Genomic DNA, 25,446 nt, shown 5'->3' with positions numbered 1-25,446 from the left:
TGTCTAAGCCCAGTCTCCTTCTGACGATGCTTGATGATGGGGATGTTGTTGTTTTCCAGCCTGGAGAAGCTGCCGAGCGTCCAGATAAACGTGGAAAACGAGGACGGTCGGAGAGTTGTGGACGCTGAGACGTCTCTATGATCCACCGCCGCTCTCCACCACCAGGCAGCGCTACTCGGGGGCGAGGAGGGCTGCTGTTACTGATGGGACCCTGGCGCCCTCCGTCTTCTATGAACTGAGGTGAAAGGTCATTGGAGGACCAATCGGGCTTCACCCCGTCGTGCCGTACTTCTCATCCTGCGCTTTCTCGGACGAAGGTGAACGTTTTATTTTTCTCATCGTTTTATGGTGAAACATGGAGACTCCGCCAACGGGAGCAAATATGGCCGTCGCTTATGGAAACAGCTTCCTCAGGTTTCTTTGGTTGGTTTTCACTTGGGCGGTCCACTGACGCGCCGTGACTGGCTGCCGAGGCATCGAACCGAAACGCAGACTCAACGGACGCCTGATTTTTCCAGACTGATGATCTGAAAAACACCTGAAGCTTAATTTTAACAATTTTAAATTTTCTGTTTCTGCTTTCATGAAGCAGACGGGGTTCTTCACCTCCGGCAGGTCCAACGCAGGACACGGTTTTTATTTAATCATCATGCTGATTTAAGCTGTATATGTGTCAGTGAGTGTTTATTTTTATGTATCTGTGCGTGTGCGGGAGCGTGTGTGTGTGTGCGCGATCACTGTTGTACCTCACCTTGTTGCCTACAGTGGCCGACTGAATGACGTCACAGTCGCTGTCATCGTTCCTTCCTGAAGCTTTAATAAAATCAGTTTGGTGACGACGATCAGAGTCTGCCGGATCTGACGCTTTCACGAACAATAAAAACGATTTCAGGCAGTTGAGACCGCCAAAAGAATCTGTCCCAGACCGCGCTCACTTTTTGGGGTGCTCTAAGGCCAGGCCGGACCAGCGGAGTTGCGGTGGGGATCTTCCGCTCAGTTCGGCAGCTTCTTCTGTAATTGGAAGGGAAAAAGTGATTTGGGCGGGGTTTTTTTTATAATTTGAGCTACCTCTTCTATCGTTAGGTCGGTTTCCACCTATGAAAAGTTCATCTATACTACAGAGGTTTAAACTGTGAGGGAGGTAAAGAGAGTTATCATAGTTTAGCTCCTGATGAACACGATCAACGGCAGCAGCAGTGACGGTTAAGGTTTAACAGACACCACTTTAAAACCCGTAGCGCTCGATTGCTGCAAATTGTGCCGAAAGTCGGACTCATAACTCAAATCTGAACACACAGACATGATACACACATTTTTAGATTCAGTGCGACTTTCGCTTTGCCTCTCATGTCCGTCACAAATAAACGTCCGTGAACATTCTTAGAAATCATAGAGATTTGTTCCATGTAACTGCAGAACATGTTTTTAAGTTTTCTTCGGTATCTCGGTACCCGGCTGCTGGCTGTAGCCTCATATTTAGCGTGGGATCAGGAAGGGGGTTGGCATAGTTCCCATAATGTGGAAATCTTCCTTTAGACACTTCTGTCCATTGAGTCAGGGGGAAACTTGATTTCATTTAAAAAAACAAACAAAAAAAAAAACATGCAAATCAAAAAGCCTTCAAATTTATTTCAGAAATCTGCATAAAACCAGAACTAACAAGGGAAACACATGCATCAACTGCACCGGCATGAACCAGAAAAATTCACCAACTTTACTAGTAAAATAGAAAAGAAAAGCATATAATCATGAGTTAGTATCGTGTATAAATGTAACCAATAATAATTCACCGAGATATAATGTTATGAAGTCACAACACAGTGATGTTACCAAGATTAAAACCCATAAAACCACATGGTTCAGATCCTGGATCTGCAGATCTGGTCCTGGATCTGTTAAAGCACATTGAACACGAGCAGCATCAGCATCAGCAGAGCCACAGACGCTCCGGCTCTCTGTGATCCACCTGAAAACCAGCAGAAACAGTCCACTGTTAACTCTGCAACACGCCAGGTACTCTGACAAAGTAGTAGTGCTCTGATTACTGCTGCTGCTACAGAATGAACACGGGTTCTTTCATGAGTCTGAGGAAATGAAGTGTGCTCCCATATTCTGAGATAAATAAATACAGTCTTCGACAACCAATGATTCATTTGTTAATATTCAAAGGACTACAGCTCTCGTAAAGTTTTGCCAGTGCACCATCCTCTCCATGTTATCTTCCCACACTTACTTCATATAATCTTCCCAGCTCTCTAGCTGTAATCTCTACCTTCTAAAATCTTCTAATTTACCCAACAGTAAATAAGAGTAGAGCTGAAACAAAACGCTTTGGTACTTTTACATGAAAAATGGCATATTTCATGATTTGCTGCTTTTCCTTTTAATTGTTTAATTTAATTTAAATCATTTTGAGATTTGGACGGTTGGTTGGACTAAACAAGTGCTGTGAAGGTTTCACAGTTCACAGGTTTTGAGCTCTATGTACTCGTTCTCTTCCTCACCACTGTGCAGCAGCATCTTCTCGGTCACGGTCAGCGATCCGTTGTGCGGCGCCGGTTCGATCTGCAGCAGTTTGCACATCAGAGGGTAGATGTGGATGCTGTCGAACGGCTCAGACAGGAAGTTCCTCTTGAAGTCGGGTCCAAAGGCCCTGAAGATTGTTTTCATGTCCATCTCTCCGTTATGGAAGCCGTGATCGCCTTTGTTGACGTAGACGATGAATCTCTGGTGAGAAACAAAAAGAGGAAGTGGCGGAATTACAAGATGTCAGAGCTCGTCTCAGTCAGCTGCTGGTTCCTCTCATCACATCCTGCCCTCCTGACCTCTGGGCCCATATTTATCAATCTGCTCAAATTACATTTGGACTAAAGATAAAAGTAAAATAAAATAAAGTAAAAGAATAAATAAAAGTGTCTTCATGGGTGCCGCTGTGCTGACGGTAAATGGCCAGACAGTGAAAACTCACAGCAAGTCGTCCTGTTACCTCAGCACTTCCGAAATTATTCTGTGATTCGCATCACGACGCAGAGGCAACAGGTAAAAAAAAAAAAATCACCAGAATTCGAGTTTAACTTGAAATTCCCACGATGCTCATGTTGTAACCTCTTCCACTGAAGTTTAAAGGAGGTTACGTTTTAACTGTGTTTTCAGAAGATTAATAATAATAATCTGGTGGAGGGATTAGATTAATATGGACTTCTGAATTCGTTTTAAGCACTGTGCTGTGTCTGGGGTGTCTTGCGTCGTCAATCATGGGTTCGAGTCTGGTCTGGGACAGTTGTAGTGTGTCGTCCCACGTCTCTCTCTCATAAAATGCCCAGAAATCTTCTCTAAAAAAGAATCAACCTGAGAGGATGAGTGCAAAAGGTAAGAAAGTGATCTGATTAAAACTGAAGGTTTGAGGTAAAACTCACGGAGTTAAGGTTGAATCCCAGATCTGCCACGACCACGATGGGAGGCAACCGCTTGCTTTTGGCGAGATGGAAGCTCTCCGGAATCTCGTTTTTCTTGTAGACCGTCAGATTGGGTGCGTTGGACAGAGCGTCATAAACCTCTTGCTCCTTCCCTGGCCGCGGTGTCAGGATGCCGAACCCGCCGTAGTCGAGGATCTCGAAGCTGGCGAGCTTGAGTAAATTCAGGTACTTGTTGAGTATGATCTCGTCCACCTGCGGTCGCTTCTTGACGGTGGTCATGCCGTGGTCGGAGGTGATGATGACGTTCAGGCTGTGGGTCAGGTGATGCCGATCGATGGCCTCCCTCAGGTAGCCGATGGTGCGGTCGATCTGCCGGATGATCTTCTTCCTGTCTGGGTGATCCGGGCCCTTGGCGTGGCCCACGTTGTCGGGCTCGCCGTAGTACAGCGTCACCAGGTGGAAGTCCTCCTCAGAGAACCAGCTCATCACCCTGTCGATGTTCTGACGCCACTCGGTCTCGTTGTCGTCCGGGTGGTTGAACGTCTCCACCAGCACTCGATTCACTGCCTGGCCGCTGTAGTTGGCACCACCTCCCGGGTAGTAGAAGGAAGCAGTTTTCAGACCCTGGCACAACAAGAGACACAAACGGCCAAAGATCAGTTTGGTTCTTTCCTCGGCTGACATGAGGTCTGACATGGTGTTCAACTTGGGATCTATAGAGAGCCGAACCAGAACTTCCAGGTTCTGTTCCAGAAGTAAGAGAACCACATTAAAATCCAACTGAAACTTAAAGGTCTTCTTTAGTTTCTCATAAATCATCATTGGTGGATCGGTAATGTTTCCTCTGTTAAAGTCAGTTCCTCTTGTTATCAGTCGTCCTGATCGTTGACTCACCTGGTTCTGAGCCGTGATCCACAACGGCAGGGCTCCGTTGTCCCACCACTCTGATCTGGTCATTGTCTGTTTGTGAGGAACTTTTAGGTTCGTCTTGGCGTTAAACATAATGTTGTGGACGACTTCATGGTCTTCCACCCACCTGCCTAACACACAGGAAAACCTCAAAATGAACAGAAAAATTGGCAAAAAACAAAACAAAAATCGTTCTGTCAGATTTTTTCCATCACTCATACAGTCCTGTCATAGGAATTCCATTCTGATTTCTTTAGTTTTAAGATATATCGGTTTTTCCATTAAGAAGATTTCTCCAGTGATTCTTTGTCGGTGGCTTTGTCTTCCACCAGTTCCTTGCTTTTGTGTTTGCTACGGTATTTTTTAATGTTTGTCAGGTCCCATTCTACTTTCCTCAGAGAAATGCCAGAGATAAAGTACCAAACAACTCACAGGCAGCTTACTCTACATCCCAGTGTCTGTTGTAGCACCTTACACACCATTTCCCAAAACAGTTATTTTGTGATAATCCTCAGACAACATGTGAGTGGTGATATCCGAGGCCAGGTGGACGTTTGACGTCTCTTTCTCATGTTTTGCCAGTCATCTTCGGAAAGGTCAACATTAAGCTCCTTTTCCCATTTCTCTTTAGTATATCTCGTGTGTTCGATCCTCGGTATAACACTGAAATTATTCTGTAGGTACTTTCCTTATATTCTTTGAGTATGATTTGAAAAACAGTGTAGCATTCCTGTGTCCCCACATCTAAGATAGAAGAAGTAATAGAAGTTACGGTATCCGATTACATATACTATTATAACTACAGACATGTAGTAAAGGGGGTTTCAGGTCTGTGTACCAGTCCTGACCAGGAAAGGTGCACTTTGTACTAAGGGGTATCTACCTCCACCTGTGAGGGTGAATATATTCTATGTAAAGTTAATCATTTTTAATATCCAAGGACAATCCTGCATCATAATGTAGAGCAGATATCATTAGGAAGATTGTGGAAGGAAATGACGGCCATAAAGATTTTAATTATGTACACTAATGAACAGCACTGAAGTCTTCAGGTGCTTTTTACCGCGCTACATTTATCTAACAGTTGTAGCCACGAGTTACTTTATTTTGCGTCAAACACACGAAGAGTTTATAAAATATGACACAACCAACCAACAGTAAATGAAAGTAGAGCTGAAACAATTAGATGATTGACATCGATCCCTGGAGTCTTTTTTCATGTAAAAATCCCAAATATTTCATGACTTCAGTTTCTCAAATGTGAGGCTTTGCTGCGTTTCCTTGTGATATTTTTAATCATTTTGGATTTTGGACCGTCGGTAGGACGAGGTGTCCCTTTGGGTTCTGGGTAATTGTGAGGACATGTCTCGCTGTTTCCAAAATTTTCACCAACCAAACAGTCGGTCGATTAAATTGAGAAAACAGTCAGGACATGAATCCATAATGAACATAATCAGTAGTTTCAGCTCCACACATCCAGCTGCAACGTGAAACGCTGTTTATGAGATAACGTAGAAGAGTGTAACTGTCACAGGGGACATTTTTCTGCATGGAGGACGTAACGGAGTATTTTTATAGAGCGGTATTAGTACTTTTACCTGAGTAAAAGTCTGAGTACTTTCTCCACCAGTTGTCGTAGTGCTACTGCCTATGCTACTGTTACTACAGCGCTACCAGGGATTGACTTGTAGCATGTAGTGAACTGCAGGTGCAGCAGGTGTAGCTTCAACAACAATAATAAAGTTGTAATAGTAATAATGATGCAGTCGCGTGTTACCGGTGATGGTGGTGAAGTGGGATGGGGAGGTCATGGTCAGCATTGGGGGGGTGATGTATTCGGCCTTGACCCCGTCCACAGCCAGCTGGTCCAGGTTCGGCGTGTCCACGTCCTGGTCGTAGTCCCACCTGAAGCCATCGAAGGAGATGAGCAGCAGCTTGTTCCCGGACGCCGCCTTGCTCAGCGGCTTGCCGGCAGAGCAGGTCAACGCCGTGACGACCAGGAAGAGCTCCAGCCTCGTCTTCATCTTCACACCGACTGACTACAGATCCGCCGCACACCTGTAGCTCCCTGCCAGTTTAATGTGTAACCGTGGTTCTCTGATAGAGATCTGCTTATCTGCTGGGATGAACTAGACCTTCGACTGGAAGCAGAGCTCCGATGGAGTCTTATCAGGGGTGACTTCATCCATCGCCATCAGTAATCCGTGGACCCGACCGCCGGCTGCTCATATGTCTGAGGCCAGCATTTTGTAAATGTGACACAGTAATAAACAAAAGTACAGTATTCACATCCTGTAAAAATACTCAATTAAAAGCCCTGTATTCAAAATAAAAGAGCAAAAGTATCATCAGCTACATGTATTTTCAGTAACAAATGTAAAGGTTCTGCAGTAAAAGGACTCTTGACTGACAGATTATTATCTGACCAGGTCAGATGATAAATCCTGAGTCATGGAGGCTTCAGCAGCATTTGACTGTTGGAGCTGCTCTAGGGGGAGCTGCTCCGGGGGGAGCTGGGGAGCTGCTCCGGGGGGAGCTTCAGTGCAGTACTTGTGATAAAGTAAATGTACTTCATTATTTTGTGTTTCTATTGACACAAGTCAGTTTGAAGTTCTCTCACAATAGTTGTGAGCTGCGTTTGGATGAAAAGTAAAGTGCATGGTCATAAACGGGCGAGTTGAAAAAATTCATTCAGCTAGGAGCTCAATGTCCACTCACCAACTGGTTCAAGGACTTTCAACCACATCTGATGGTCTTCATCAGTGTGTGCTGAACTCAGCGGTTCTCATGGGACCGAAGTAAAAGAAAACTGCCAGAAAACCCAGTAAAAGGACAAAAATAGCGGAGGTTTTTTATTTCTCAGGCAAAGGTGGTCGCACAGTGTCTCGGAAATGGTTTGTTTTTCTCTTTTGCCAAAATGTACAAACTTTTTCAGAGAGTTTGTGCTTTAGCAAACAGCGAGAAAATACAGGTACAAACACTGACAGTGTGAATCAAAGAAATAAGACGACTGCGTGTCCCTGCCGTGCTTTTACCTGCGGTTTCACACCTGCTGGTTTATCGGGTCGTAATATGACATTAATCAAACTTGATGCCAGATGAACGACTCATGAAACTGATCACACAGCTCGTCAGTCGCATTCCTCTTGTTCCATGAAACGGTCACACCTTGCACATTTATTTTGATTATTCACCTGAAGAACAGCCTCAGCTGAGAACCAGTTTTACTCTTCTAATTCAAACTTGAACAGTCGCCTCCTTTCGTTGTCAGGTTATTTGCCTTCCTCCTTCACAAGAAAACCGGGTTTAAAAATTTAGACAAACAGCAAAACCCATAACGGCAACATCGGGTGAGGAGAGAGACAGACAGCCGGCTGGCAACATCTGGATTTTATGCTCGAGATAAACCCAACAAGTCTTTTGATTCAAAATGGTCCTTTCTGATCCACCTGATGGATCCTGTGCAGGATTTACTTCTCAGGGCATTTGCTCTTCCTCAGGATCAGCCTTGTCATCAGCCTCTGTCCCAAAGGTTCCGAAATTCTCCGAGAACACGTCTTTACAGAGTTTGGGGCAGATGTTGTATCCTGTTCCCAGGACGTCTGTGGTAGGACAGACCAACCCCACTGGGATTCTTTGATTTCCCAGCGCAGACTGGAAAACTCAGTGTTTGCATCGCTGGCATCAGACCAGACGAACAGTTTGAGCCCCGACTCTGACGTTTTTCATACACAGACTCAAGCCGGGTTTGTCCCTCGGTGCCACCGTCCTCTCATCTATGATCCGGTCCTTTTTATTATTCAAACGACAGCTGCTGTTTTGCTTTGTTATTGACTCGGCCTCAGTTTAAGGTGTGTGTGTGTGTGTGTGTGTGTGTGTGTGTGTGTGTGTGTGTGTGTGTGTGTGTGTGTGTGTGTGTGGAACAATCATCTCTGAACCCTGACTACACTGTCGTGTACAACCCTGGTGTGTTTTAGTCCAAATCCAGCTGCTGTGTCTCGTAGAAACCATCAGTGCAGATGGCTGCAGTTACCCTCCCTCCTCTTCTCTATTTTATATACATATCTGTCTGTGTGTGTAAATTGTGTGTCTGTTTTTATTGTAACCCTTTTTTCTCATGATGTTTTGGAAGCTTTTTCTTTGTTTTATAAAAAGGCTGAATCAGGTAGAGGCACTAGCATGTCGCCGTACAACTGAGTGACACGGAGGATATGGAGCCCGACAGGTGTCAAGGAGGAAGAACGACAAATTTGTGCACACTGACAAATTGCTCCCAAATTAAGACTTTACGTGAACACGTGACACTAATTTTTGTTCTGGCATTATTTAATTCATGCTCTCAAATGAGTTTGTAGGCACGATTTAGCAGCACAGCATTAAACATACAATGTTGACGTCTCTTATTTTGGTGGGAGACGAAATCCGGAAGCACTTGTGTTGACGGAACAACTTCCGGTTGGCGGGGTCACGTCGCCCGCGCTGGGATGTGAAGTCTTTGGCTGAATTTTAGTCGAAAGATGCGGTAAAAAGCTTCGGATTCACTGACGATAAGTTCCGTTTTTTCCTGCCCGCATATTCTCCGATACTCTGACGGGGCTTGTCCGCGACTCTGAGCAGGTCAGTGGGTAAAATCACACATAACCTCTGTGGTGTGTCCTGTCAGCTAGCTCACCTTAGCCGTTAGCCAGGTTGTATGGAAGTACAAGCACAGGTTAGCATTAGCCCGTAGACAGAAGTGTAACAATAGCTTCATATGGACTGCAGCTTTCAGCATCTCCGTTTATTCCGTCCTCATTAGTGCAACCGGCGGAACACCAGACTCCGTTTACAAAATCTGGCATTTTAGAGTTTCCGGCTCATCAGAAATACGTACACGAGTAACCAAATGATCACGGGTGACTTTTCACTGCGGCATTCACGTGTTAAGCCCAGAACAGCTTAGTTCAAGTCACTGTCAGGTCTTAGCAAGGGATCACCTGCTGACCCCGCTAACCTCCGTGTAGAGAAGGGGGTTAAGCCCGGGCTTTTAGTCTTTAGTGGTTTGACAATGCGTCTGTTCTCATAAACATTTGAGTCGCTCAGAGTTAAGTAAGTAATGTACGAGCATCTGCGACAGTAATTCTCAGCTGTTGGGTGAAAACACGTTTCCCTCTTAGTGTCCTCACATTAGCCTGAGCTGTACACTCTCCTCTGGTCTGTTTCAGCAATGTCTTCATTGTGGAGCCTGAGGCCAGTGCTCACATCACTGTTCCAAGGTAAGTTCACACACCTGCACTCTGTCCAAGAGTCTGCTTCGGGGGCAGAATTCACCAGACTTTGCTGGTGTTTTGATTTTGTTGTTTGTTTTTAGTAATTTGTCTGCGGTGATGCCGATATATCAGCCAGTGATCAGTATCGGCGTGTCTGTCAGCCCATAAATGAGAAGAAACTGAAGCACAGAGAGGCCAAAGATACATTCTGAAACACTGTCACCACCTCAGTTTGTCCATCAGAGAGCAGTGGCAAGTTCATTTTTCAACAGTGAAATGTCCTGCCTAGTACCAAAAAAAAATTAAAGTAATAATAATCAAAAATGTTTATGTATGTTATGGATTATTATCAGATTTTTTTAAATTGGTATTGGCCTAAAACGTCCTGCATCGGTTGGGCTTCAGTGTTGAGTTTGCATTAACAGCACACGACGGCAACAGTAAGTGAATATAAACAGGAACAGGTCAGAGAACAGGGAGACTTCTCACTAACACATGACTGAATATATTCATGAGACACGGTCTGTTCAGAGTAAAGGTCTCTAAGAACAGCCTCTGTCCTGTGTCTCTTTTCAGCTCTTGTAAATAAAGCCCTCCACACTATCTCACAATCTACGGTGCCAAACAATAAATCTAACAGAGACGCACATTTTATTTTATTTTATTTTTTTTGGAAGTTTTATATCAAAATCTCTTTCCTTTAAATTTTCAGCGTGTATATGGCTTTTCCTTCTCTCTGCAGCCTCCCAGCATGCCTCTGCCTGGACCGGTCCCCTCCTCTCCAGGACAATGGCCACCCTCAACCAGATGCACCGGCAAGGGAAGCCCAAACCAACTCCTAAGTCTGTTGGCGCAACGTTTGGCCGCCCCCAGCTGAAAGCGGTGATCCTGAAGACCATGATCCGAAAGCCCAAGAAGCCCAACTCCGCGAACAGAAAGTGCGCTCGGGTGCGGCTGTCTAATGGGAAGGAGGCGGTGGTGTTCATCCCCGGGGAGGGACACAACCTGCAGGAGCACAACGTGGTGCTGGTGCAGGGTGGGAGGACGCAGGACCTGCCCGGAGTCAAACTCACCGTGGTCAGAGGCAAATATGACTGCGCTCACGTGGTGAAGAGGAAACAGTAGACTGAGAGACGGACGCTAGTGTGATGCAGGTGTTTGCCAGTGGCTGTTTAATAAATATGTGTGCTCTTAATTATGCCATCATCTGGGTGACTGTCTCAAAGAGATGCAGATAGAGGCATCAGATACACTGCAGGGCCAAAAATATGTGGACACAAAGATTGCATGTGATTCCCACGCCATGTTCGTCAGATGTGGAAGGCTGCTGCATTAGTGAGGTCCAACACTGATGTTGGTGTCTTAAGGAAGTGTTCATGTCATATGGGAGTTATCGTAATCACCAATCTCCAACTTGTAAATAACATTCATTTCGACTTCTAAGGAAAACTCATATCCGTATACTTGGCAGTGTAGTGGTGTGGAGCGAATTCAACACACTGGAAACAGTTTTCACTGGAACTGTGAAGTGGCTCCAGTGAAAGCAGTCTCCAGTGTGTCCTGTTGATTAACCAGAGCTGTAGCTGTTACATTTTTTTAAAAGTCACTTTCCATTCCTGTGAGCAGCACAAACTAAATTCCATTCACCTCAATAGTTTGATGCTGGAGGCAGAAATCTCAGAGGCAGAAATCTTAAAACCTGCCATAGGGAAAACAAAACTGTGTCCCGGATCTTAAAAAGTAATTAGTGATTCTCCACCCACAATGAGCTTTTTTTTGTAAGACCGATTTAACGGCATATCAGTGTTATTTGACAGTTGACCGTAGAAACAGACAGTAAATATGGGGCGAGAGTGATCGGGGACCCTCCTGGAATCGAACCAGGGACGATGCTTCTATATGGTGTTTACCTTCGACCGCAAGGCTGCAGAGAGGCCTCTAAAATGTATCTATTGAATACTGAATACTCACATCCTGTTACCCGACAGGTGGCTTCTACAGGAATCAGTGGTCAGCTCCGATTCATGCCAGTTGCAATAACACCATGGTGGAAAAAGTATCAGAATATAAATAAATAGTAGACAAATAGCCAAATCTGGCCCTTCGCAGAAAAGGTTTTGGTTCTCCTTTATTGTAGTTTTGATCAAAATGTGCATCATTTTCACAAATCTACTGCAGGTAACGTGCAGTAGAGTCAAGGCTCCGGTAGATCCTGATAAACATGACCTTGTAACATCTGATAAGCAAGGATTGGCATCTCAGACCCGAATAGGTTGCGTCCTGAAAACAAAGTCTTTTAAGCCAACAACAAAAACAGTTCTTTCATTTAACCAACAGGTGACTGTCTGTTAACCTGTTAATCACATTTCAAGTCTCGTAGCGCCACAGAAAGCATACATTTGCATTCATGAGTCGTTTTGTGCAGAATGAGCGGCTGTTATTGTCTCACCTAGTAACTCTTGTCTCACCTGAATCCTGCTCCGCGGCAGGATCAGCGTGTCCTGCCCCAGTGTTGTTGCAGTACGTCTGCCAGCCACCAGTGGCAGCACTGAGCTGCTGCTCTACAAGGAGGACGTGTGCGCCATGTTCGATTTTACGTGGGACTCACCTGCACTTTATCGGAGTAAGTCGTGTTTTCGCTCATTTACCAGCGCCTGACATCGGCGTGAATTCACCTGACAGGCCGTAGAGAAGCTCCGCTTTCCGCCCATGGGTCAGTGCTTTTAACATGAGTCCGATACGAGACGAAATTGGCAGTAAACGACAGAGATGGACGTCTTCGCCCGGGCAGCTGTCCAGGAAGGGGTTACGGAGAATGACGCCTGTATCGATCGGCGCTAGCAAACGTTAGCTATGGTCAGTCACACCAAAGTCAAAACGGCCGTCCGCCCTTGGAGGATTTCCGTGCTTAGGAGGCGGTAATATTTTTGGGACGTCTTTGCCGTCCCGGTTCGCTTCGGCCCCTCTACGGAAAACTACGGCAATGGTACGTGTTGCCGTGTCTCGGTGAGCGTTGACGCTGTAGCTCAGGGTTTGCGGGCTAACTGTTAGCTTCAAAGGTGGAAGAGCTGCCTGCTGTGTCTCAGCGCTGCGATACGCGGATTAACACATCGCAGTCATTCCCAATAACTTCGATTAAATCAGCACTGTGTGATAATTAATGGTTCGTGTCACACATTAATGCGTAACACACAGCTGGGGCTGCAACTAACGATCACTTCCATTAATCTGCCGTTAATCGATTAATTGAAAAATAGTGAAACACGTCTGCTATAATTTCCAACACTTCCAATGTCTTCTTTTAACAAACTTGTACGACAGAGACCAAGCGCCGAATCCTCACATTTTTCATTTTAGAAATGACTGAAACGCTTATTCAGTAATCAAAGTAGTTGCTGATTAATTTTCTGTCAGTCGACTAATCGGTCTACACAGCTGTGAGAAGACGATAATAAACAGTTAAAGCGGAGTTTGAGTCCTAGAGAAATGAAATGTAACCATCTTAAAGCGTCTGTGTCGCCAGAACCACCCAGCTGTAAACTGTGAAGTCCTCTGTACTACATGGCCAGTAAAGCCCCCCCCCGTTATGCGAACTTGAGTCCTCTGGCTCTGGGTCTGGTTTTCCTGGTTTGTTTTAGGCCCCTTAGATCCAATGAAAGGAAATCTTAAAGCATACAATATTTTAGACAAAACTCTGCTTTGTGGCAACAGTTTTTTACTAGGAAAAATGATTTGTATAGCACCTTTTAACAAAAAGAAAACTTAAAATGCTTTACATAAGACATAAAACGCATTAAGAGAAGAAACAAGACAGTATAAACAGACACATTTAATAGGGTTTAAAGGAGTAAAATAAAATATTAGATCAAAATAAGCTAAAATAGAATAGAACATAAAACAAGGAAATAAAAATAACAGTGCAGTGCAAGAGGTGAATAGATCGTCTCAAATTTAATTTAATAACACAGTGGCAAACAGAGACGTCTTAGGCCCTGATTTAAAAGACCTGAGTTTTTGCAGATCTCAGACTTTCTGGGAGTTTGTTCAGATTTGTGGAGCATCTGAGAGGTTTGGACTCTGGGCCCAGTAAGCAGACCTGTCCCAGACCACCTGAGAGATCTGGATGGTTCGGATCGGAGCAGCAGATCAGAAATAAACCATTCAGGTCTTTACAAACCACCAGAAGTACACATAAAGCCAGTGTAAAGATCTGAGAACTGGACTGATGTGGTCTCTTCTGGTCTTACGGAGGACTCTGTATCAGCTGCAGCCAACAGCGTTACAGTTGTTGAGCCTACTGAAGATAATTGCATGGTTTTTCCTAAATCCTACAACAAGATCTTGACCTGGCTCGTGGCTTCTTTAATGTTAGCGTCTGAAGCTGAGCTTTGACTTTCAGTCTTTGGCTCCAAAAACAATAATTTCAGTTTAATCTTTGTTTAACCGGAGGACATCTTGTGCCACATCTTGTAGCCTTCTTCTACGGCTGGAGTTTACTCAGTTGCCGCCACTTTTTATTTGAATTTCAAACATTGGTTCCAACGCGGAATCCGACACCTTCGGGATGTGAACTGAAACAGGCCTTATCTACATTTTTTACTGACATTGGTAAAACTCCCAGATCCCCAGAAAAACAATACCAAAAACATGAGCTCGGTGGTAGCCATAGGCCTGCTCAGGACATGAGGATCAAGTGCTGGCTGTTTAACTCTTTCTGTTTCAGAGGCCTTGAGGAGAGCCGTCCAGCTTTAGAAGGAGCACAGGATGAGGAGATGAATGGAGTGAAGGTGGATGCAGAGCAAAGAGGAGAGGACTGTCAGCAGCTTCCTGCTCAAGGTCAGGGATTCATTCTTGCACCTTTTATCAAAAAATGTCGAGTTAAGATTTAACAAGGGCTGGTGCTACGTTTTACCTCAATGTTCCAATTCATCAGTGTACAAGTGCTGTGGTTTCCCTTGCAATAGACGAAAGGAAATGTATTTCAAGGAGAAGGTTACCATCTTCACAATGGGTCTCGTAGATTAGGTTAAATACCTGACAACAGATTTTTCCTTTAACAGTAGTCCAACAACACAGATTGTCCTACAACTTCTCAGATGCTGCCGCACATCAGGGAGGGTTTCTTTTTTTTTTTTTTTTTTTACAAAGGGTTTGGTTACTGTCTCACAAAAAAGTCTCGCCGCTGCTGGGAGTCTAACCAAATTTCAGCCACCTCTCTTGCTGCGGCACAGGAAGATGGCCGATTTGAATCACGGACCGAGGAACTGCTCACACTGCAGACAGCCAAACAAACCTTCTGACCTGCCAGAAATCCAACCGGTTGTCTGGCAGGACAAACGTTGATTCGGGTTACTTGAGCGCTGGGACCCTGCTCAAACTGCACGTCACACGACAACCCATCAGGCCAAAATTCAGCCTGGGTCTCAAATTAGCCGGGGGTGACCAATTCGGGCCTGAAATCGGGCTGAATCTGCGCAGTGTCTGCCCGGCATTATATAGATAATTCTTTGAGATATTAACGTCAGTATCATTTCCTACAGGAGAGGGGGCTATTCCAGACATTGAGACACCATGTACACCAGAGGAACCTGCTTTCAAACAAAGCAGCCGTCTGTCAAAACACTGTCACCGCTGTTCAGTATGCAGCAGGGAGTTTTCTCGTCCATCTCGGCTGGCGGACCACATGATCACGCACTCTGGCGACAAACCGCACAGCTGCTCCGTGTGTGGGAAGCGCTTCACAAAGAAGATAAACGTGGTGGTGCATCAGCGGGTTCACACCGGTGAGAAGCCGTACTCCTGTCCAGACTGCGGGGTCAGCTATGCCCAGCTGGGCTGCCTGAGGAGGCACCGGCTCCGCCATGCCGCTGAGAAGCCCCACCACTGCTCGGTGTGTGGGCGAGGATTCATTCAGCGGCGGCATCTCGTGCAACACGAACGGACGCACACCGGAGAGAGGCCTTTCTCCTGCCCGCTGTGCCCCAAACGCTTCGCCTCCAGGACCGGCCTCACCGATCACCAGAAAACCCACAAAGAGGAGAACTTGCACTCCTGCTCGTTCTGTGAAAAGGTTTTCTCCACACCGTCGTCCTTCAGGGATCATGTGAGGCTCCACACGGGGCAGAAGCCCCACCCCTGCTCACTGTGCTGCAAGAGCTTCAACCGGCCAGGCCTGCTGAAAAAACACCTGCAAAAACATGCAGAGGAAAAAAATGTGGCCAAAGCTGAAGATGCTGCGAGAAGGGTGAGTGAAGGTTTTATCAGTCGGTGTTGGATGATGTGTCAAAATGTCCTTGTTTGTGTTTTAAGAAGTCTGTTTCCCCCCTGACCTCAGGTGTGTGTGGTCGAGAACTGGTGTAAGGTTCTCACTTATTGCTTGCAGCTTCTGGTCTTGCCCGAATCTTTGCGAACCGGTACAGTTCACCGAGAGTCTTCAAATCCACGCACACTTTACGCATAGATGCACAGAATAGACATGAAAGCAGCCTGCTGTCATGATGTGTAGAAATACGCTGCACATGTTCAGACCACTCGTGTCATGTCTGTTAGTGACAAAGGTAAAGTCAGCCACACTGACCAGTGCAGAACTGCACACATTTTAAACTACAGCTGATGGGACACCGGAGTTTAATTTGATTTGAATTATTTCTTAAGGGCTAGAATTTACCGTAGCCGTAGAAATGCTGTAAGAAAAGCTTGATAATTTATCCTTTTAGATCCCTCTAGCCTCCAACTTTTGTCGTTTTCCAGCGCTCAGAGCTCAGGTCTCTTTCAGGTCTTCTTCCCAGCTCCTCCGCAATTCGAACACTGTCCTAACCCCAACCTAACTTTACCCTAACCACAATCACAGAGGACAGCAGTACAGGAAACACTATGTCAGGGGGTAACAGACTCACGAAAGTGAGATGTGCGCCGTAACCAGTTGTTTTAGATGTTGAAATGAAAGTTATATGTGTGTCCATTCTGGATGACAGCAGGATGTAATATCTAGGCACTAACATGCCTGGGAAGCCTCTGGAACATGTCAGTGTTCAGACTGGAATGGGGGTTGGAAGGTGTGTGTCTGGGTTTGAATGCCTTTATTGACTTTGTGAAGGTGCCGTGTTCAAGCTACACCAGGGTGTTAAGTTGCCCTTTGAAACAGTCTGTAAAAAGTTGCTGAATCAAATGAAACTTATTTTTAATCCTCTCCGTTGGAATTACATTTTTTCCAGCTGGAGATGTTGCATCACTTATTTTAACAGGGCTACGTGGGTTGGTGGGTTCCTCGGCTTCCAGTTTAGCAGGGTCAGTCTAACAACAGACCAAACAATATTTGACAGCTCTATAATAGAATCTTTAACACCAAAAACAAGTAGAACTGGATCTGGTTTGAGTGGTTTCTCTATGACCTCAGACAGAGTTTGGAAGATTTTTATCCCGTAGTCAAAATGTTTGGGCAGTTCCACTACATTTTTTTAAAGAAGCTGGTGTCTGTCCACATCGGTCAGAAGTCGGGTTTACTAAGAGTTCCTGTTGGATCTGACACATACAGCCTGTGTAATATTTTAAACTGTAATAACCCATGTCTGCTACATACAGAAGAACAATTGACACGTTCTCGTGCTTTTTGACAAGTTGGTTTTAAAAATGTCATCTCTGTAATTACACAACCAAATGATCGGACGTTGTCTTAAACATCAGGGGGAAACGCCTCATCGCTGCTTCCTGTGCCACAAAGATTTCTCCAACGCTGAGAAGCTGCAGCAGCACAAGCAGCTCCACCAGGGGGCGCTGCAGTTTGTCTGCGATATCTGCGGCCGAGGTTTCACCAGAGCGTCCCGGCTGAAGGAGCATGTGAGATCTCACACGGGAGAAAGACCGTTTCAGTGTGACGTCTGCAAGAAACGGTTCTCCATGCAGAGAGTGTTCAGGAAGCACCAGGAGATCCACAGCAGGCAGGGACACAGCACCACCCTGACTCCAGACAACAAGTCAGCTCTGTCAGGAGGCGACCGCCAGGTGAGCATCCCGACAGAGCCAAAACAATGAAGTCGAATAAACTATTAGTTGATCAGCAGAAAATGACTCTGCAAATATTCTGATCCTCAAATTATCGCTTGATTTACTGGGAATTTGAAGGTTCCAGATTTCTTTGTTTTGTGTCACTGTAAACTGAATACCTCTGGGCTTTGGATTGTTGAGCAGATAAAACGACATTGGAAGACGTTACAAGGGGGTCAGAGAAATTTTTCGCCACATTGGCGATGAGAAGGTGATGAGAGACGGACTAACACACTGCTGGGTTGGATCTGCATGAGATTTGATGACAAGAAGAAAAATATAGAATAACACCAGACTCCTGTTTTAACGTTCCTGAATGTCATGAAAATCATTTACAGCCCGTGTCATCAGCTACAAAGTCAAGTTTTCAATCTTACTCTTAAGTCGAAGGTATTTGTAATGTCATGTACAGTTCCCCAGTGAGGTTTACAGGCCTACAACAGCAACAGGTCACAGCCCATCATGAGAAAAAGGTGACTACAGAAAGCAAATGAAACCGGTCCATTACATGGATTTGCGTGAGCTGAAGAACAGGTTTACACTAAAAGACCACTGACACAGTTTAACCGATCTCACTGCTGGTCTTTGTTACAGAAACCAAACGAGCAGCTCAGGGACTGCAGCATGGAGGTGGTCTCAGCAGGTAGCGATGGTCTGATCGGGCTGCAGGAGCTGAGGGTCGAGTACAGAAGCAACCGAGAGGGAGAGGAGGCAGTGCATTCCCCGCCTGGTAAGAAACTCCTTACAGCAATTCGTGACTTTCCTGTGACGACACAGAACCACACGCATTTCAAAAGACGTTATTGACTGACTCAATTACAGAATAACATTTATTCAAATCACAGAGTAGCACTACACAAATGGGTTTACAGCTCTGCCGTCTCTCCCTCAGTCACATTACTGTTTTAGTCACAGCACATTTAAACCCTGATAAACCAGAGATAGTGTGCAAGAAAGAATTTAAATTCACCTTTTTCCTCATAATGTGTTTAGTAAGTTTTTCAAATTTCTATTCAACAAAGATAAACAATAGCGGGAGAACATAGCACAGTACAGGTACAACATAAAGATGTATAATTATAATGAGACTAATAACATAACAATAGGGTGAATAATAAGACTGATAAAACTAAAAATAATAATAGTAATGATCATCATAATAACTGAACCAGTGGGTGTTGAGCAGGATCACGGGGGGGTCACAGATCCCGACTCTGCAGCACCAGGGACAGAAACACCTGCAGAGAGCGACAGGAAGAGAAAGGAGAGAGACGAGAAAGAACAGAGAGAGAAGAAGACGAGTTAGTAATGAGCACTGATGGGATATGAACCAACAATAAAGAGAAAACAAGGCTACACGTTAAAGCTACTCAGCTCAGCCTACAGAACAATATCAAATATGCACCAGCCAGTTACAAAAAGTATGACTTCAATAATGACTTTAAACAAATGGAATAAAGCATATCTGAGCGTTACAGCTGAAATCAGCAATGTGGAACATAAAACTCCTGCCCTAACATCCATTACGGAACCAAATCCTGTCTGAGTCCTGCTGATCCTGAACTTGAATCCTCTGTTGACATCTCTTTCCTCTCCATCCTGCAGACGGGAGACCCGGTGACCTGAAGAAGCTTCACAGCTGCTCCGTCTGTGGGAAGAGCTACCCAAGGCCATCCAGACTCAAAGAGCACTTCAAGATCCACGCGACAGAGAAGCTGCACCGCTGCTCGGTGTGCGGGAAGGCCTTCACCAACACCACCAACCTGAGAGCACACGAGAAGATCCACATGGCCGACAAACCCCACCCCTGCAGCGTCTGCCCCAAGAGCTTCCTGAGGCCCTGCCTGCTCCGCAAACACATGAGGATCCACATCAGGGACGGAATAATCGCCGACCCTGCCGACAAGGTGAGACCACAGCCAGGGCAGATTTCACAAAATAAGGAAATAAGGCAGGTTTTTTTTTTTTTGTACAGCTCATTTCAAGAAGCTCTACAACAGATATAAAAAGTCATTAGGACAAGACAGAAAAGAAACACAAATGTAGAAAAAGGGTGAAGTCGCTCAATGATTGTATAAGACAGACGACAGATATATGAATGAAACCTGCAGTTGAGATTGTCTGTTTGGACTGCTGATGCTTGGGAGGGTCACGTCTCTGAGGTCGAGGTAGATGAGTTTTAAACTGATGAGAGGATGGGGTCTGTTTCAGGAGTTCTGGCTGAAGATGCAGGCTATGGAGGACGAGAAGGGAGGGATGAGGATGATGATGATGAAGGAGGAGGAGGAAGAAGGACTGGATGAGCAGGTAAGAAATGTAGCTGCGAGGGAAAGCCGCTGCCTTCAGACGGAGCTCGTTAGCTTGTGTTTTTTTAAACTGGTGGTTCCTTGATGTCAACGTGGCGCCTGAGGTCACGTTACATGTTTGGCAGCAAAGTAAAGAACCTCTGCACAGTGAGACATAAAGGAAAATCCTTTTTTATTAGGCTGTTTCTAATGGTTGTCTATCTAAAAATCCTCCAGGACTCAGAAGACCTTTTTTCCACCACGGAGCCCTTCGTCCCGAAATCCAGACCCCTACCTGGTAACCATGGTGATCATGACGGCTCACCTTTGAGGGAGGACAACAGGGAAGAGAATGAAGAAGGACACGTCAGCGGTTTGATAAACTCTGACGGAGAGGAAGAGGACTGGAGACCAGCGCTCATCAGTATGTCTCCGCTTTAATAACAAATGCCAGTCACTTACTTCTCACTTCATTCACGTTAGTTTCTCTGTTCTTCTTCCTTTACTTACTTAAATTTACTCTTTATTTATTCACATTTGGCCGGAGAGGTTTTTTTTTTTTTTTTTTTTTAGGTGTTGGCCATTCAACGATTGCCTCATGTTGATTTAGAGAGGTAGGTAGCCGGCAGCCCCACAACTTCATGAAAATGCTTGGAACAGATTGGTGAGAAAGGTCACAGCTGCGAGCTCATGGTGGGAGCTGTTGGGTTTCTCTCTGCAGAGGAATGACAGGACCTGGTGCCCTGAGATAATGTATGTTAGGATCTGGTGTAATAGAACTTAGAAGCTTTCCACAGTCCTTCATCCCCAAACTGAAAGCGTTAACAGAAGAATAAAACTGCACTGATTTGCATTTTGTTGTTTCCCGTAACCCTCATCGCGTCACCCCCCTCTGACAGAACCAGATGGCTGCTCGGAGAAGCAGGCAGACGGCGGCGGGGACGGTAAAAGGAAACACTGCTGTCCAGTGTGCAGTCGTGACTGCTTCAAAGCATCGGCGCTGCAGAAACACCTGAGGATCCACTCTGGCGAGCGTCCGTTCCAGTGCCCCACCTGCAGGAAGAGCTTCACCCAGCAGGTCCACATGACGGAGCACCAGAGGATCCACACCGGAGAGAAGCCCTACACCTGCACCGACTGCGGCAAGAGCTTCACCTTCTCCAGCGCTCTGCGCCGACACCAGCGGCTGCACACCGACGCCCGGCCGTACCAGTGCTCCGTCTGCCAGAAGACCTTCAAACAGCAGAGCTCGCTCAAGAGCCACCAGCTGACGCACTCGGGAGTCCGCTACCAGTGTCCGCTCTGCAGCAAGAGCTTCAGCCGCGCCCTTGAGCTCACCTACCACGTGGACGTGCACTCGGATGCCCGACCCTACTTCTGCGACATCTGCAAGAAGAACCTGAGCGGAGCCAGGATCTTCCGCAACCACATGAAGAAACACGAGTCACCGACCTCCCCGCTGTCGCCGATGCAGCTGTCACGAGAAGGACCGAAGGAAGCCGAGACCATCTCGGAAGGTCGGACAGCCCCCGAGCGTCTTTAAAGGAAAGGTTCGCGGTTTTCCGAGACTGTCGCAAAACAACAGCCAGGCGCCCACGTGAACGTAGAAACGGGTTTTACTTTCTGTAATCATTCCTCCTGTTCACAGCGGACATGAGGAGATCCTGTCATACAGCACTTCCAGTGTACGTGATGGAGGACAAAATGTGCAGTGCTTGCTTTGTGCAAAATTCCATAGTTTACCTGAAGCTGCTATGAGAGGATTCCTCCCACAGTGACGGCCTGTTTCTGTCACTGTCCCTCCACTGCAGCTCAGCAGGGAAACTACTAGAAAGGCTGTACCTCTGGAAGATTTCCACTCTGCCGAATCCTCGGATTAACTTCAGGTAAACTCGTGAATGCTGTGGATTCAGTCCCCATCACTTCAAAGAGTCTTAGGAAGAAATCTCTTAATGGTCAGTATGAACAGGAGGAAAGATCACAGCAAGCAAAACCCCTTTCACTGCACATGTGGGCACACCAGTGTCGTTTTAAGACAGTTGACCAAAAAAAAAAAATCTGAACCTGTCCTTTAACAGGCAGAGAAGTGCTAAGACTCTTTGAGGAAAACCACAGGTCACCGAAAAGGCCTTTGACTTCTCGGCAGCCAGTCGTGTTTGGGCCAAAAGTCACGTAGGAACCAGTGATGCCAGTAGGAGCTTTAGGCTGACGGACCAATGGACAGACACTGACAGAACTGAGTGTCCTTCGTTATGATTCAGATATTATCAGTTCAGTTCAATAAAAGAAAAACTGAAGGACTGTAAAGGATAGGTCTGGGTTTTTTAAAAGGAATAGTTGAACACTTTGGTAAATAGTCTCGTTCTCTTTGTCTTTGTGAGCGAGATGTTCAGATGGATTCCAGTTTCGTGCCTGTGAGTAAAGTAGAAACCTGGAGTCAGGATGTGGTGAACCTAGCTTAGCATTAAGACTGAACACAGGGAGACACAGCCAGCCCGGCTCGGTCCAAAGCCGTTTCATCTTTACACAAACAGGAGTCCGAACACCACAGTTTGTGGATTTAGTGACGAGTTACATGCTCCACCTCCAAGAAGTCACTGCACCGGATCAAGAAATAGTTCCGGCATGCAACTCTCTCCCTGAACTGTGGACAGAATAAATAAACAAGATGCAGCATGATAATCCTTCATCTTTAGACACGTTGGTGGGAGCCAGGTCAGCTAACCTCCCCCCCGCTTATGCTAAGCTAAGCTAACCACATCCTGACACCGCATGAAATTGATCTCCATCTGAGAACAAGAGCATTTCCTCAACTTTTCTCCTCTTCGTAGCACGACTGCACCTAAGAGACGGAGGACAAAATCAGCAGTGGACATCCTCCACAGTTAAAGTGGTTTTGTTACTACTTTCCCTCTTTGAGTTTCCCGAATGAATAGTTTCTGATCTCATTTAAAACAAGCGATTAGATGATGAAGAAACTGATGATCTCTAGCGAACAAAATGAAAACACTGATATTGACCCAGACGTCCTCTCTGGCCCTCTGTGGTAAATATCTTGATGTACAATAACTGTGTGTGTGTGTGTGTGTGTGTGTGTGTCGGGTCACAGTAGATAGCCTGGTCCATCCTATTTCAGAAATCAACCTGGAAGAAATATCACTAATCACTGCAAAGTTTTAACTCTGTAAGCCGCTAAAAGCGTAAAAATGAACATCAGGCTTTGGTTCAGCTGCTCTCTGCTCATACACATGTAATAGATTCACCTGCACAGACTAGAGCTGCAACGCTTAGTCGACTAATAGGTCGATCGACAGCTATTCTGACGATCAAATAATGGTTTTAGTCATTTAAGCAGCAATTTCAAACAGGATAAACTGAACATCAGTGAATCGAATATGAAAATATTTGTTAGATGCGGCCCTGCTCACAGCCCAGTACAACCGTTCCACAGTAACGTCAACTTCCATGTGGTCCGGTACAACAGCAGCTTTAACTATGAGCCCAGTAATAAACAAGCAATGCAGTCTACACTTTTCTGACAGTGGCACCAAGAGCCGAGCGTTAGAAACCTCGTAAAGGTCGAATTTATGGCAGAGCTGTTGTATTACGTTGCGGCAGATGGTACGGGTGTACCTAATAAAGTGGCCGCTGAGTGTATGTAACCGGTAACGACGAGTAGCGGTAGATGTGGCTTCTCTAGAAAGGATCAAAAGCCAAAATCAATCTGGGATGGCCAAAGTTTTTCTGAGTCCGAACCCGGGGTCACTTCAGTCAGTAAAACCAGCAGGAGGCGGTTCACACAACAAACAGCTCTTTATCCAAACACGCAGGTTTATTTTCAAGCCGCTCTTTTAAGTTCCTGGTGCTTTTTAATGTTTGGTGCCATGAACACAACTCAGTCACCGCTCAGATTATCACGAGAGTGTAAGCGTGATTTAAAAACAAAGCCAGCTGACACACACACACACACACGGGCCGGATGTCGCCTTTCCACGTGAGGGTCAAAGGTCAGCGCCTTGCTCGAGGACACCTTCTAAGGTCGATCGGTCGACCCAAAGACGGTTAGTGTTTACCCAGGAGGCCGTTCTGCTTCATTACACCCCTGTAGGTGTAACCAAAGGGCGGGAACGTGTCCGTGTATTTATGGTAGAAATCACTGAAAGTCCGCGGCGGCTGTCGTCGTCTCTCTAAAGCTCAATGTTCAATAAAGTCACTCAGACACTAAACCTCTGTCATGGAGTCTTTTCACACGTCAGCTGAAATGATCTGAGCTTAGAACTAAGAAAATGGCCGAAATGCCTTTAATCCAGTTTGTACAAGATTAGCGTTTGTCGTATGATGTTCCTTTGACCTTCAGGTTAATTGGCGATCGTGGACCTGCTGGTGAGACGTGGCGTTTTCTCCGGCGATGGTGTAGCTTGCTGATATTTAGCCGGTGCCCTTCGACCATCCAGGTCCTGCTCCTCTTTTTCCGGTTCTGCACATTTAGGATTCAACTTTTTATCAGTGGGGTTCAATCACAGGTTTTACGGCTGGAATTACTGTTAATTTCACTTTCAGGCTTCAACAACCAGGTCTCAGTCGAAACTGACGAAGACCTGGATCACGTGGAGGCCCGTTTCCACCAGGAAAAGATTTTTCTTTTCCTTGTTTTAAAAAGTGTGAAAAACTAAAAATACTCACCGAAAGCTGAAATTGTGAGATGTTAGGTCGTTTCCCGATTTTGACCAGGAGTCAAACTACAGAGGTTTTGAGATCTAAAGTTCGTTCTTGACCTTTGACACAAAAGTCGAGAGCAGACTCTCACCACAAAGTCCCGGTACTAGCTTTCTGCGAGCAGGTCACCTGTGGAATCTGCCCGGTAACGAGGTCACCGGCTGCTCGTCCACCGCATTTCAGAGAAATCGGTCTGGGAGAAATATTGATAATCACTTTTTGACTCAACAAAATTATCTGAGAGTGAGAAAATCTGAAGAGCGCGTCCCACACTGTTTGACTCCAATGACAACTGCTGAATAAACTGTATTTTGTGGGACTGACAATTTGCTTATTGCAGAAAATTTCTCACATTTGGTTTAAGTCCTGATTAAAGACAGTGACTCGAGTCAATTAGTTGATCGACAGACAATTAAGCCGTAACCATTTTGATAATTGATGGTTTATTTTTGAAAGCAAAAATCCTGATTTTCTTTATTTTCTATAGGAGTAAAATGGAGGGGGGGGGCAACATGTAACTTGACATTTGGTCAAATTGAGCTGATTTTGGGGGTAAAATAAGCGAATCCACCTCCTGCAGCAAACAGACGCGAAAACGATTCTTTCTTCAAATGTCATTGATCTGCTACTTTTCATTTCATCGACTGAACCAGAAGGAAAAGGGAAAGTCTTCCGGGGCTCGACCTGAGGGTGGCACTAGAGGGACAGCTACTGGGGCTGCTCCGGTCTGACTCCGGTCGGACTCCCGCCTCCCGACCCGGGTCCCGCAGGGGGCGGGCTCGGGCTGAGACAGTAGGTGGAGCCGGCGGGAATAAATGGAGCCCGTCC

General features: G+C 45.7%; 4 protein-coding genes across 11 annotated transcripts in view; 3 read left to right on the top strand and 1 right to left on the bottom strand.

Annotated features, from left to right (window-relative positions):
• slc4a7 (solute carrier family 4 member 7) overlaps positions 1 to 842 on the top strand; it is a 61,913-nt gene extending 61,071 nt beyond the window's left edge. For all 5 annotated transcript variants that reach the window (XM_040116802.1, XM_040116804.1, XM_040116801.1 and 2 more), the window contains one exon: positions 60 to 842. In XM_040116802.1, coding sequence (XP_039972736.1) covers positions 60 to 141 — 82 coding nt within the window. In that variant the 3' untranslated portion in view covers positions 142 to 842. The remainder of the gene's footprint in view (positions 1 to 59) is intronic.
• A 794-nt stretch (positions 843 to 1,636) lies between these two features.
• On the bottom strand, positions 1,637 to 6,349 carry zgc:153896 (uncharacterized protein LOC569930 homolog). The gene is made up of 5 exons (XM_040117650.1): positions 6,103 to 6,349; positions 4,311 to 4,456; positions 3,417 to 4,040; positions 2,505 to 2,727; positions 1,637 to 1,966 (listed from the first exon to the last, which is right to left on the bottom strand). Exons 1-5 carry the CDS (start codon positions 6,347 to 6,349, stop codon positions 1,896 to 1,898), a joined length of 1,311 nt encoding a protein of 436 aa, XP_039973584.1. The 3' UTR covers positions 1,637 to 1,895.
• A 2,381-nt stretch (positions 6,350 to 8,730) lies between these two features.
• Positions 8,731 to 10,772, top strand: mrps12 (mitochondrial ribosomal protein S12). Of its 2 annotated transcripts, none has more exons than XM_040116811.1 (3): positions 8,731 to 8,942; positions 9,530 to 9,580; positions 10,317 to 10,772. In XM_040116811.1, exons 2-3 carry the CDS (start codon positions 9,532 to 9,534, stop codon positions 10,697 to 10,699), a joined length of 432 nt encoding a protein of 143 aa, XP_039972745.1. In that variant the 5' UTR covers positions 8,731 to 8,942; positions 9,530 to 9,531; the 3' UTR covers positions 10,700 to 10,772. The 2 variants fall into 2 exon arrangements, with proteins under 2 accessions (XP_039972745.1, XP_039972746.1); XM_040116812.1 differs by lacking the exon at positions 8,731 to 8,942 and adding an exon at positions 8,981 to 9,413.
• A 1,282-nt stretch (positions 10,773 to 12,054) lies between these two features.
• On the top strand, positions 12,055 to 24,128 carry LOC120783679 (zinc finger protein 189-like). 3 transcript variants are annotated; one of them, XM_040116807.1, is made up of 9 exons: positions 12,055 to 12,197; positions 14,298 to 14,410; positions 15,115 to 15,818; positions 17,258 to 17,575; positions 18,212 to 18,347; positions 19,223 to 19,524; positions 19,829 to 19,924; positions 20,140 to 20,326; positions 20,802 to 24,128. In XM_040116807.1, exons 2-9 carry the CDS (start codon positions 14,347 to 14,349, stop codon positions 21,443 to 21,445), a joined length of 2,451 nt encoding a protein of 816 aa, XP_039972741.1. In that variant the 5' UTR covers positions 12,055 to 12,197; positions 14,298 to 14,346; the 3' UTR covers positions 21,446 to 24,128. The 3 variants fall into 3 exon arrangements, with proteins under 3 accessions (XP_039972741.1, XP_039972743.1, XP_039972742.1); XM_040116809.1 differs by lacking the exon at positions 12,055 to 12,197 and adding an exon at positions 12,207 to 12,430; XM_040116808.1 differs by lacking the exon at positions 12,055 to 12,197 and adding an exon at positions 12,207 to 12,560.
• Positions 24,129 to 25,446: the final 1,318 nt, after the last annotated feature.

This window comes from Xiphias gladius, chromosome 22 (genome assembly GCF_016859285.1).
Source record: "Xiphias gladius isolate SHS-SW01 ecotype Sanya breed wild chromosome 22, ASM1685928v1, whole genome shotgun sequence".
NCBI classification, from domain to species: domain Eukaryota; kingdom Metazoa; phylum Chordata; class Actinopteri; order Istiophoriformes; family Xiphiidae; genus Xiphias; species Xiphias gladius.
Note: the sequence above shows the minus strand (reverse complement) of the source record. Positions and strands in the feature narration are given on the sequence as shown.